Source organism: Bidens hawaiensis, unplaced genomic scaffold (genome assembly GCF_021521415.1).
Source record: "Bidens hawaiensis isolate Kalapana, Puna unplaced genomic scaffold, B.hawaiensis_p1.1 tig00052079_1, whole genome shotgun sequence".
In the NCBI taxonomy this organism is placed as follows: Eukaryota; Viridiplantae; Streptophyta; class Magnoliopsida; order Asterales; family Asteraceae; genus Bidens; species Bidens hawaiensis.
In genome coordinates, this window is record NW_027506203.1 from 80,023 (window position 1) to 94,439 (window position 14,417).

Sequence of the window (14,417 nt, forward strand, 5' to 3'; positions counted from 1 at the left end):
AGGTCAGCCACGGGTGCCGCAGCACGCCCCGCGCACCTATCGCGTTGTGCGTTTAGACCACGCCACGGATGCATGCTTACGGAGAGTAGAGGACGCGGTGCTACGGATACAACGTCAAATCGATTGGATGATGGAGAGGGAGGCTAGCCGGCAGCGTGGTGAGGATTACACATTACCTCCCCCACGCTTTGACCACGTGGCTAGCACATCAAGGGCCGGTGCTAGCGCCTCCACCGACGGGGACGAAGACGGCGACACAGTAGTGTAGATATTTATTTACATTACTTTGTTATTTTCTATCAAACATTACTATTTTGTATGTTAAGAATTTGATAATTTTGTATGACATGGTATTATGCTTTTTAACATTGTAAGGTTATAATGATTAAAATCCAACCAACAAGTAAAGATAAACATGATCATAGAATTAGTTTTAACAATATAATAAACTAATGAAATAAAAGTTTTCACAGATTATGAAAAGTGACTTCAAAGAAGATGTATATTCCAAACCAAATGAAAAAGCCGACAGCTTGGAGAAAGTTAAAGCTAAAGCTAAAGAAAAGTTAAAGCTAGAGAGAGATGGAGGCTTTACCAACGTTAGAAATATCATTTAGGGCTTGTTATAATAGTTAACACAAACATAAAAATAAAAATCCTATAATTAAAACTTTTAATCAAAAATCCTACAAAAATATTTAAATAAAAACATCAAACCGCCACGGTAACACATATTTTTTAGATAGAAATATAAATATATTATAATAATTAACTAAAAAATAAAAATCAAAAATCCTATAATTCAAAATTTGTAATAAAAAATCCTACAAAAAATATTTAAAAACATCAAACCGCCACAGGAAGAGCCTTAAGTGGCGGTTTAGCATGACTGATTGATAGACGACGTACACGTCGTCGATGATTTGATCGTCGTAGGTTGACGTTGACCATTATCTGATTGATTGAGGTTGTATACGCCACCTATAATGCTTTACGTGGTGTCTGGTCCGGTTTTCTAACCACAACGGCGGTGTGATTAGAAAAGCCCAACAAAAAAAACGTCATAAATCCATCGCTTAAATATATATGCATGTAGTATATCAATCCTCTTATATAAAAAGTTAATTTTACTATATGACTACTTATTTGAATAAAAACATCACAGAAACCAATGCGGCTTAACCGACGTTTATATGGTCTTTAAACCTCGGACCATTTATTGGCATCGACCCAATTGAAAGCAATCGGTCCCAAGAGAGCATCCAGGATCCCAAAAGAACCCACCAAAGAGAGTGCATGTGGCCTTAGTTCACTGCACAGTTTCAAAACCTCTTTCCTAACCACCGCAGCATTGTCAGTAGATAAGTACCCGTATCGAAGAAATGAAGCATCTTCTTCCAACACAATCGTTGTATACATCGACCTCATTAAACCTAAAACATTCTGCAAAATAAAATATTCATAAGTCCTTTTACATTTTAAAAAACAAAAAGATTTAAAAGTTTACCTTCAAAGTACCTTCTGGTACAGTTGCTTCACCATCAAGGTACGTTTGTAGAATCAAACGATCTGTGAAGGCTCTACCCAAATCCTCAGCAATTTGATACCACGGTAAAAAAAAAAACACGAAGCACATGATCAACACAGAGAACTTTATTTTAAATGTAAAATAATATTAAGAAAATATAAAACTAGCCACGATAACGAGGATTTACCACTGTGAATATATGCTCTTTGCTTTCTCCCAAAGCTTGGTGTTGTGAGACTTCGGTAACAAAACGCTGCAATAGATCTCTCTCTCGTAGGCAAAAGATATCCGTCTGCAACCAAAATAAACATTTAAAAAATATATAAATTAAAAATATAATAATAATAATAATAATAATAATAATAATAATAAAAAAAGTAGTGCATCACCTGAAATTGAGCGGTCCTGAGTGCAGAGCTAGTGAGAAGAGTTGGGATAACCGGAGCAGATTTATTCAAGTGTTCGAGTCCCAAACCTTTTATCGGTTTGTTACGTTTCTTGGCTGCTAAAAATTCAGCCAGCAGCGCTTTACTAATCTGAGTTAACAAACGTAAATCATGATAATTATATAACTTATAATCAAAACAGAAATTCATTTTAGTCCAGTGACTTTTAACTATATTACCTGTTGCATCAAAACATTATTGTCGCCTTCGAAGGTTAACTGTACGTCATACTCGCTTTTCAAGTGACCGACATGATTTTCTGTTTTTATACCTTGTCCGCCACACGCTTCTCGACATTCCTAAAAATTCAGTAAAAAAAACGTAAGTTAGGATATTGTAATAATTAATCAATCAATCAATCAAGCCCTGTATATCCCATCGCATAACACGCTATCGGTAGGGTTAGGGGAGGGTGAGATGTAGGCAAGTCTTTCCTTGATCCGTGAGAATAGAGAGGCTGCTTCCATAGAGACCCCCGGCTCATAAAGCTACATACAGGTAAACAGGGTAAACATACATTTACAAGCAAAGACACTTAGCAATACATAGATAGCAAACTACCATAATAGCAAGGAATCTGTAACCTACTAAGAATAGGGCATAAGAATCAAAAAACAGCATCAAACAAAATATATACATAAACAACAAAGAGCCAGGCTAGCCAACTACTAGACCCTAAATACAAAGCTAAGCTAACTAGATACCTTCCCCTAGAAGTTGCTAACCTTAATCCTACGTATCCACGAATCTCTATCCTGGACCATGTCATCAGAGAGGTGCAACTCTGTAAAGTCATGTCTAATTCTCTCATCCCAAGTCAACTTGTAAGGCCTCGTTACCGGTAGCCCTACTTTGGTGTTGGATTTACTCATAAACGCAGTTCTTAATATCAGAGTTAATTAAAACATTCGCGGAACATTAAAACATTACATATAAATCCATAACTTTGTCTTAATAAAACATATTGTCTTTCAATTCAATTATAAATACTAAAACGTCTTTAAGTCTTCAGATGCCAGACTTTATTCTTCTGCCACGTGCCCTCATCAAGCGAGTTGCCTCATCCTACTCATCTGCGTGCATACTAAAAGTCAGCTACGCTGAGAGAGTTCTAGTTAATCACATATCATATATTACATACACTTACCTTCAATCATGCATCCGAAGATACATAATAATTACTTTTCTAACTTACTTTCATTACATAATTTCATACGTATATTCATACTTTATTACTTTCATACTATATAGTTACTGTCCATTCTATCTTAGATATTATTAGGGTCTGGTCCCTCTTTCCTTTGTCTATCTCAGATATTTTAGGGTCTGGTCCCTTTCTTGTCTATCTCATATATTATTAGGGTCTGGTCCCTTTTTTTCTTTGTCTATCTCAGATATTTTAGGGTCTGATCCCTTTCTTGTCTATCTCAGATATTAGTAGGGTCTGGTCCCTTTTTACTTCTCCATCTCAGATATTATTAGGGTCTGGTCCCTTTCTTCTCTATCTCAGATATTATTAGGGTCTGGTCCCTCTTTCTTCATCTTCGTACATATTGCCTTTACATACCCATTACATACATTCTTTCTTTAATCATTCATACATATTCATATATTGTACATATATCTGTCATACACATTCATCTATCATAAACATACCTCCCTTGTTGGCACGTGCAATATCCGAAGATCGTTCACGTACCGACAAGCTTTCATTCGCATTTAAGATATACATACATAACATATAAACCATATAAGGCATACACTTACCAGTTAAGGTAAGTGTATTAACTATCACATCGAGTATGCACACAGCCCCGAAAACATAACAAGGAAATGGGGCTAGAAACTCACCTGAATCCGGTTACGTTCACCGTTAATGGTAATTCCATTCTTCAGTTGTGCACGGCTGACTGTATAATAATTACACGTATCAATTAACTATCACTACTCATATCATCTTTCTAGTCTTAGTTATTACCCACAACGAACGGGGGTCCGGGGCAGCGCCCCTGGCAGCGGGGTCTAGGGGAGGCAGCCCCTAGCAGAGTCCAAGGGGCAGAGCCCCTGGCTGGGGTCGAGCTGCCAGGTCAGCTTGGAAAAATTTTATTTTCAATAACTGGAAAAATTTTATTTTCAATAACTGTCTTAACACATTTTCCATTAGGATTTTAAGTCATTATTTAACTCTCCTGTATTCGCAAGCGGTCATAACTGTAAGCAAACATACGTGTAAGCGAACTTACTTAAGCGAACTTAACTTAAGCGAACTTTACTTGAGCGAACTTAACTTAAGCGAACTTATACAGCAGCGAAGTTAACCAGTAGCGAACTTATATAGGCGAAGTTTACAATAGGCGAACTGGCATGCTGCGAACTTAGCTTGGCGAACTTATTGACAGGCGAAGTTATAGCCAGCAAACTTAATATCTAGCGAACTTGACTAGCAGCGAACATACTTGGCGAACTTGCTTGCAAGGCGAACTTAAGCTTGCAGGCGAAGTTGTTCATTTGCAGCTACGGCTCATCCCGAAAACCCCTATAATCATCTCAGTTTTATTGTTTAATTCTTGGTTATGATTTTAACCAATCCGTGATCATTCCTTTGGTCATTTTTTATAAAGATTCGGCCCGAAAAGCATAAAGGTTGGACCTTTAAGCTAAAACGTTCCAAACTAGATCTTAGGGTTTTCTTTTTAATCTAGCCGCACAGGTTTATGGGTTCATTAAGTTCGTTTTATCATCAAGTCTACAACTTTACGTTTCGTTTATACCCGATCTACTCTCGTTCTAATTTTCACGACTAAACGTTTATAAAAACGTAAACTTTAAGGTAAAATACATACCTTTACGTGCTCGTTTGATCTTGGTTAGCTTGTTTAGGAACTCTAGATCTTGTATAAGACTCGAATAACGAAGATCTAATCACAACTAACGTTTACTCGCTCTCGGATCTCGCTCGTCTTTCTCTCTCTCGGCCATATATGGTGTGGGGTGTGTGTGTGTTTTGGAGTGTGTAGGCAATATGGATGAATGGAATGAGGATTAGGGTTTTAGGGTGGTTTAAGGGGTATTTATATCCCTTAAAGCCCATGGACCTAAGGCCCATTCCCTTTAATCCATCTTAATTAGTCCAAGTCCATGATCTTTATTAATACCAATTAATTATTTAGGCCCAATAACTAAACGCGACTTTCTTTTATTAAATATGAAAATTTAGGATGTTACACGTCTTCCCTCCTTAAAGAGGTTTCGTCCCGAAACCTAACTACCTACTTAAACAGATTAGGGTAGAACTTGCGCATCTCATCCTCAGCTTCCCAAGTAGCATCTGATCCTTTGCGATGCTTCCATATCACTTTCACCAAAGGTATAATCTTGCGACGAAGCTGCTTATCCTTGCGATCAACAATCTCTATCGGTTGCTCAATGTAGTTCAGCTGTTCATCGACCTTGATGTCTATTAATGGCACGTGAGACGTGTCATCAGCTAGACACTTCCTCAGATGAGAAACATGGAAGGTCGAATGAATTCCCTCTAACTCATCAGGTAAAGCCAGCTTATAGGCTACTTCACCCACACGATCTAAAATCTTAAATGGTCCAATGTACCTCGGACTCAACTTCCCTCTCTTTCTAAAACGAATGATCCCTTTCCAAGGCGATACTTTGAGCATCACATTGTCACCAACGTTAAACTCAATCGGTCGTCGCCGTTTGTCAGCATACGACTTCTGTCTGTCTTGAGCGGCTTTCATTCTTGCTTTGATATGATCAAACTTCGAAGAGGTTTCCTGCACGACTTCTAGGCTTCCCATATCTTTCTGACCAATCTCTCCCCAACACACCGGGTCCTACATCGTCTTCTGTAGAGCATCTCAAACGGTGGCATACCAATACTTGAATGGTAGCTGTTGTTATAGGAGAACTCTGCTAGATGCAGATGATCATCCCAACTTCCTCCAAAGTCTAAAACACAAGCACGTAGCATATCCTCAAGGGTTTGGATTGTCCTTTCAGACTGTCCATCTGTTTGAGGATGATACGCCGTACTGATGTTCAATCTCGTCCCCATAGCTTCATGGAATTTCTTCCAAAACCTCGAAGCAAACCGAGTATCTCTATCAGACACGATCGATAACGGTACTCCATGCCTAGATACAACCTCTTTAATGAACAAGCTTGCTAACGTTTCTGACGAGATAGCCTCTCGTATAGGCAGAAAGTGAGCACTCTTGGTTAAACGGTCCACAATCACCCAGATGGTATCATGATGCTTAGCTGTACGAGGTAGCTTAGTTATGAAATCCATAGTGATGTGTTCCCATTTCCATTCAGGTATCTCAAGCGGTTGCATCTTTCCATAAGGCTTTTGGTGTTCTGCTTTTACTTGTAAACAAGTTAAGCACTTACTGACATAATCTACTACATCATTCTTCATTCCTGGCCACCAGTAGTCTCTTTTCAAATCTTGGTACATCTTCGTAGTTCCTGGATGAATCGAATATCTTGACTTATGAGCCTCATCTAAGATTCGACCTCTGAGATCTCCATGGCGTGGAATCCACATACGGTCAAATCTAGTCTTAACACCATGAGTGTTTTCCATTAACTCATCTTGCTGGCCATAAATCCTTTCTTTCTTAATTAATCCTTCATCTACTAGCACCTCTGACTGTACCTTGACAATCTCTTCAAAATGACTGGAGTTCATAATCAGCTGGTATGACTTCACTGTTGCAAGGACTTCCTTGTTCTTACGGCTTAGCACGTCGGCGACCACATTAGCTTTACCATGGTAGTACTTGATGTCGCAATCGTAATCTTTTATCAATTCTAACCACCTTTTCTGACTCATGTTCAATTCTTTATGCTCGAAGAAGTACTTTAAACTCTTATGATCTGTGTAGATGGTACACTTAGTACCATACAGATAATACCTCCATATCTTCAAAGCATGCACCATTGCTGCTAACTCTAAGTCATGCGTCGGATAAGTACTCTCATGGACTTTCAACTATCTAGACGCGTAAGCTATCACTTTCCCTCGTTGCATCTACACGCAACCTAACCCACGATGCGAAGCATCAGTACAAACAACCAGATCCTCGTCACCATCGGGTAAAGCAAGGATTGGAGATTGTGTGAGTCTCTTCTTTAACTCCTGGAAAGCTTCCTCTTGAAACTTACCCCAACTAAATACTATCGACTTTCGGGTCATACCGGTCAACGGTGCGGCTATCTTGGAGAAACCTTCGATGAATCTCCTATAGTAGCCAGCTAACCCTAGGAAGCTTCGTGTATCAGTCGGATTCTGTGGAGTCTTCCAATTTGTTATTGCCTCAATCTTAGCTGGGTCCACGGTAATCCCTTCAGGATTAATCACGTGACCTAGAAATTGCACTTCTCTTAACCAGAACGCGCACTTTGAAAACCTAGCATACAACTTCTCTTTCTTCAGAGTCTCTAACACCTCTCTCAGATGCTCGGCATGATCAGACTCGCTCTTTGAATAAGTCAATATATCGTCGATGAAAACGATAACTGACTTATCCAACATCGGCCGACACACCCTATTCATCATGTCCATAAATGCTGCAGGAGCATTCGTTAGACCGAATGACATTACGAGGAACTCGTAGTGTCCATACCGCGTCCGAAACGTTGTCTTAGGGATGTCTGCCTCTTTCACTTTCAATTGATGATAGACTGATCTAAGGTCTATTCGTGAGAACCAACTTGAACCTTGTAGTTGGTCAAACAAATCATCAATCCTTGGCAAAGGATATCTATTCTTTATCGTAAGCTTATTCAACTCGCGATAGTTTATGCACATTCTCATGCTTCCATCCTTCTTCTTTTCGAACAACACTGGTGCGCCCCACAGGGAAACACTTGGTCTTATAAAACCTTTATCGAGGAGTTCTTGCAATTGGGACATCAATTCTTTCATCTCGGACGGTGCTAGACGGTAAGGTGCTTTCGCGACGGGTTGGGCTCCTGGTACTAAATCTATCTGGAACTCTATCTCTCGCTCTGGTGGCAACCCCGGAAGATCCTCTGGGAATACTTCTGGGTAGTCGCGCACAATAGGAACATCTTTCATTTCTTTTGTCTCGGCCGTAGCGTTGACAACATACGCCAGGTAGGCACCGCACCCTCGCCTTAACAATCCTTCGGCTTTTATCATCGAAATGACATTAAGCCCATAACTTTCCTTATCACCATAAACCGTCACCGCACTACCATCCAAGAACTTTAACCTTATTATCCTACTCCTACGCACTATCTGAGCTTCGAACTCAGATAACCAATCCATTCCCAAAACCACATCGAACCCTCCTAAGGTCATTACATACAAAGTAACAGGGAACTCATGTCCCTCTAACTCTATCTTACAGTCCTTAACCATTTTCATTATTTTAACCGAAGTGTCACTAGCGGTTTCTACTATAAAAGTTTCGTACACTCGACAATATTTCATTTTAGCTAGTTTACTAAATGGCATGGCTACGAAACTTTTGTTCGCACCCGAATCAAATAATACGGAAGCGAAAATACTGTTTACTAAAAACGTACCAGTGACGACATCCGGAATCTGCTTGGTTTGTTCTTGAGTCAGCATGTAGGCTCTAGTTCTTGGCCTAGCTTGATCGGCATCCTTCTTCCCACTACCTCCAGCTTCACCCTCAGTGCATTCTCTAGCAAAGTGGCCCGTCTTACTGCACTTATAACAAGCGGACTTGGTGGTACAATCTGGGGCATAATGTCCCACCTTCCCACACTTATAACAGGCATTCGACCCTAACCTGCACTCTCCTCCATGAGTCTTACCACACTTATGACACACATCAGATCCTTTACCCCACTTGCACTCACCACCGTGCATTTTACCACACGTTTTACACGACTTCTTCTCCCACACTTTCTGCTTCTTATCCTTGGAGCTCCACAATTGAGTACCGGGTCGTTTGATGTTGACCCACTTCTTATCCTTATTCTCTTCTTCTGCCACAATATCATCCGCAGCCAGGTCTGCATAAACCATCTCTGCGAGTTCGACAGCAGAGTCAAAGTAGCAGGTTTACTCGTCCTGACTAGCATGCGGACTTTTTGTGGCAATCCCCTCACATAGCACTTGATTCTTTTAGCCTCAGTGTTGACCATATCGGGTACCAACCTGTACATTCGGTTGAACTCGGTGGTATACTCACGATGTGTCATCGCTCCAGCTTTCAAGTTCAGGAACTTCATCTCCGCCCGCTCAACTTCGTCGTCAGCACAGAACTTCTTCATAACCAGTTCCTTCAGATCCTCCCACTTCATCGCTTTGATCTCTTCACGGGTCTTCCTCTGCTCCACACTCTCCCACCAATACATAGCTTCATCCTCGAATGATTGAGTAGCATAACCTACCGCCTGGTCGGGACGGCACTCGCTAATGTGGATAATTTTATCCATGACGGTTATCCATTTGAGAGTAGCGATTGCATCTCCCATACCAGTCAGCTTCGGCGGGTCACATCCTTTAAAGGACTTATAGTTGCACCCACCTTGGCCCCTTTTCCTGTCATCGGCCTTCACAGACTTAACCACACTCGAGGCCTCTCTCTCCCTTTCATCATCCTTCCTACCCTCTCCTTCCGCCCTTTCAGCAGTTCTTTCACGATCTCCAGCAGACCTCTCCGGGTTCATGTTCTTCACCGCAGTAGCTACAGCTTGTACAATAGCTGCTTGGATTAAGGGATCTAGCTGAACCCCTTCATTGTTGTTAAGATTTCCTTCAGCTGCGCTTCCTTCTTCTTCGGTGTTGGAAGTTGTTTCTACTGAAGGTTTTTGGGCACGACGAGGCCTGCCACGTCGTCCAGTGCGGCCTCCTGCTCCAACAACTGCTCTAGATCCAGCCATCGTATTCTGGAAAGGAAAACACAAACGTTATCACTCAAGGAACTATTTAGTACAAGGATAGTAAGGCTAACAGGTAACAATAGTGGCCAGCTGTGATTAGCTGATCACGTTACTTTCCGTGTTCTATACACTTCCTCTTATGAGTCTATTTGTGCTGATTCTACTCTAAACAGTTATTCAATCAAAAAATCAATTAATCCTATCCCTAACATTCACATATCCTTACTTTAGCAATTAAGCCAATATTAACATACATATTTAACCATACACTTTACCTTTACTGAGCTTGCTTGAGTGACACATGGCTATCTTGAACTGGCATCTTCTTTTTTTTCTTACTTAAATCCCATTCTCTATTCGAGTCTAAGCATTTAGGATGCTTAAATCTCTTGTAACATCCTAAATTTTCATATTTAATAAAATAAAGTCGCGTTTAGTTATTGGGCCTAAATAAGTAATTAATACTAATAAGGAAAAGATCATGGACTTGGACTATTAAGATGGATTAAAGGGAATGGGCCTTAGGTCCATGGGCTTTAAGGGATATAAATACCTCTTAAACCATCCTAAAACCCTAATCCTCATTCCACTCATCCATATTGCCTACACACTACCAAACACACACACCCGATACCTTATATACGGTCGTGAGAGAGAGACGGGATTCGAGTCCAAAGATTAAGCCAACCATTATTGGATCTTCACTATACGAGCTAGATACAATATAACCAAGCAAACCGCGACCACACCGATCGCATAAAGGTATGCCTTTTACCTTAAAGTTTATGTTTTTAGGATCGGTTAGCCTTGAAACTTAGAACGGAGATAGATCGAGTGTAAACAAAACGTAAAGTTATAAACTTGATGTTAAAACGAACCTAATGAACCCGTAAACATAAACGACTCGTTTAAGATAAACCGTAGATCTAGTGTTAAACGTTTTTGAGCTTAAAGGTCCAAACATTATACGTTTTCAGGCCGAATCTTATTCAAAAATGACCATGGGAATGATCACGGGTTGGCTAAATATCATATTCAAGGATTTCGCGACAAAACGGATATGAGTAAGGGGTTTTAGAACGAACAGGACCTACTGCTGAGCAACTTCGCCTCCAAGCCAACTTCGCCTGCAAGCCAAGCTCGCTGCAAGCCAAGTTCGCTGCAAGCCAAGTTCACTGTGACAAGTTCGCTTAAACGTTAAGTTCTCTAAGCCATGTTCGTTGAGCAAGTCCGCCAAGCTATAACTTCGCCTAAGCTAAGTTTGCTAAATGCTTAACTTCGCCAAGATTGAGTTCGCTTGTATACAAGTTCGCCCACTGTGAACTTCGCCTAATACAAGTTCGCTAATGTTAAATTCGCTTGATATTAAGCTCGCCAAAAGTTAAGTTCGCTGAGAAATGAATTAAAATTCTGATGGAAAATGCGTTAAGACAGTTAATGTAAATAAAATTTTTCCAAGCTGACCTGGCAGCTCGACCCCAGCCAGGGGCTCTGCCCATTGGACTCTGCTAGGGGCTGCCGCCCCTAGACCCCGCTGCCAGGGGCGCTGCCCCGGACCCCCGTTCGTTGTGGGTAATAACTAAGACTAGAAAGATGATATGAGTAGTGATAGTTAATTGATACGTGTAATTATTATACAGTCAGCCGTGCACAACTGAAGAATGGAATTACCATTAACGGTGAACGTAACCGGATTCAGGTGAGTTTCTAGCCCCATTTCCTTGTTATGTTTTCGGGGCTGTGTGCATACTCGATGTGATAGTTAATACACTTACCTTAACTGGTAAGTGTATGCCTTATATGATTTATTTGTTATGTATGTATATCTTAAATGTGAATGAAAGCTTGTCGGTATGTGAACGATCTTCGGATATTGCACATGCTAACAAGGGAGGTAGGTTTATGATAGATAAATGTGTATGATAGATATATGTATAATATATGAGTAAGTATGAATGATTAAAGAAAGTATGTATGTTATGGGTATGTAAAGACGGTATGTACAAAGATGAAGAAAGAGGGACCAGACCCTAATAATATCTGAGATAGAAGGGACCAGACCCTAATAATATCTGAGATAGACAAAGGAAAGAGAGACCAGACCCTAATAATATCTGAGATAGAACGGATAGTAATTATATAGTATGAAAGTAATAAAGTATGAACGTATGTGTGCAATTATGTAATGAAATAAGTTAGTAAAGTAGATAATATGTATCTCCGGATGCATAATTGCAGGTAAGAGAATGTATTGTATTATGTGTGATTAACTAGAACTCACTCAGCGTAGCTGACTTTTAGTATGCACGCATGTGAGTAGATTGAGGCAGTTCGCTTGACGAGGACACATGGCATCGAATTGAAGACACTGGAGTCTCAAGAAAATGTTATGATGTTTTAATAGACCATGTTTTGTTTTTAAACGACTATGAATGTTTGATAAGACAAGATTTGAAAGTTGTGTAATGTTTTATGATTGAAGTTTATGTTCCGCGTAAAGTTTTAATTAACTCTGATATTTAGAACTGCGTTTATGAGTAAATCCAACACCAAAGTAGGGTTACCGGTAACGGGGCCTTACAATCCCAAGTCAATTTAGGCCTTCCTCTACTCCTCTTTCCTTCCACAATGAAGGTTTCCACTACTCTAACTGGCGTTGTTGTCGGTCTCCACTTCACATGCCCAAACCATCTCAATCTCCCTTCCTTTATTTTCTCTGATATGCTAACTATTCCTAACATTTCCCTAAAGACCTCATTTCTAATCCTATCTAATCTAGTGTGTCTGCACATCCACCTCAGCATCCTCATCTCTGCTACCTCCATCTTGTGCGCCTGTGCCTTCTTGATGGCCAACAGTCTGTTCCATTCAACATTGTAGGTCTAACTGCGACTCTATAAAATTTGCCCTTTAATTTAGATGGGAACCTCTTGTCGCACAAAACCCCAGTGGCTGCTTTCCACCTACACCAGCCAACTTGTATGCGGTGGGTTATGTAACTGTCTATCTCTCCATTGCTTTGGACAACCGATCCTAGATATTGTAATAATTAGGTAGATAAGAAAACAATAAAATATTTTATGACGAATTATATTTATAACTTGAAGGGTTCGCATGCAATGCCAGGTTAAAACGGCCTTAAGTGCACTGGACACGACATGAACGGTTTTGATTGATTCCGGTGTTCTTTTCACGTATACCAGTTTTAAATAGTTGGAAGCAAAACTCAAAGCATATCTGCCAAATAACATAAAAGAAGAAAAATACAATTTCATATGATATGATATTAGTATTATCGTAGCACGTATTTATATGGTTCTTACGTCTTTGCAAGTAAAGGTAATAACCGCCTCTGGTGACTAGGAAAATCGAGCAGAAGAACTTCAGGTTCATTTGGTATAATTGAACACGCCCGTCTTGATAAAGCGTACCTTATTGCAGTTGCTAAACCGACCTAAATATAATAAACAACACAAATAATAATAATAATAATAATAATAATAATAATAATTGTTATATCTAATTTAAGATTAATAAACACATTACACATGATAAACAAGTAGATCATAGTACCTTTGTCGTGTTCATTGAACTTGCAGCAATCGTTACACGACCCGAAGTCAAAGGGGCCAAAAATGCCGCAAATCTCTGAAACCAAATATCAAATATAAATGAAGTAAACCAAAAACAATTTTTTGTGTTTTATCTGAAACTAAATATCAAAAGAGTGGATATTGAGATAGTTTGGACATGTGAAGAGAAGACAGACGACGAACCCGGTTAGATCCGTAGAAAACATTACTATAGATGGGAGGAGGGGTAGAGGGCGACCTAAATTGACGTGGGATGAGAGGATTAGGCATGATTTGATAGACCTAAATCTCTCAGCGGACATGGCTAGGGATAGGAATTCTTGGAGAAGTAGAATTAAAGTTAAGGATTTTAAGGGAGAAATAAATACATTAGGGGCCTCTATTTACCTTATTTTTTGTCACACACCATTATGATATTTTCTTTTCATATATATATATATATAGGGGTGAGGTAACGTACAATAATCACTTAACGTACATTACGTACGCGAAATACGTTCCACTAAAACATTCAAGCAAAATTCACAAAACTTTCAACGTTCAAGGTTAAAAACACTAATACGTTCAACAAATTCACAACCTTTAAACGTTCAGGTTTAAAGTTTATCAAAATTGATCGATTGAAGCTTCAAATTGATGATTAATTGGATCGATATCAAGGTTAATTGATCAATTAGGTTCAAAAATTTCAATTTCAATTTCAATTGCTCAATTTGACAATTGACCTGTGAGCAACGATTGATGGTTGTGTCGGAAGAAGATGGTGGTCACGACGGTAGACAATGGTCGCGACGGTGGATGGTGGACGGAATTGTTGAACGGCGATTGTGAAGGTGGACGGAATCGACGGGAGAAGAAGTGGACGGAATTGTTTAATCGGCGATGTGTAATTGTGATTTTAGGGTTATTGGAGATCGACGTTTCATAGCCTCGCGTACGTAATGT

General features: G+C 39.8%; 1 protein-coding gene across 1 annotated transcript; it reads right to left on the bottom strand.

Annotated features, from left to right (window-relative positions):
- Positions 1–1,145: 1,145 nt before the first annotated feature.
- LOC143617072 (putative acyl-coenzyme A oxidase 3.2, peroxisomal) lies at positions 1,146–13,527 on the bottom strand (the record flags this gene model as incomplete). Its single annotated transcript, XM_077089733.1, has 8 exons — positions 1,146–1,443; positions 1,508–1,605; positions 1,709–1,820; positions 1,918–2,064; positions 2,154–2,273; positions 12,981–13,116; positions 13,203–13,333; positions 13,453–13,527. Coding segments are annotated over 8 exons (1,062 nt in total), but the record flags the coding sequence as incomplete, so codon positions are not given.
- Between the last annotated feature and the right edge of the window lie 890 nt (positions 13,528–14,417).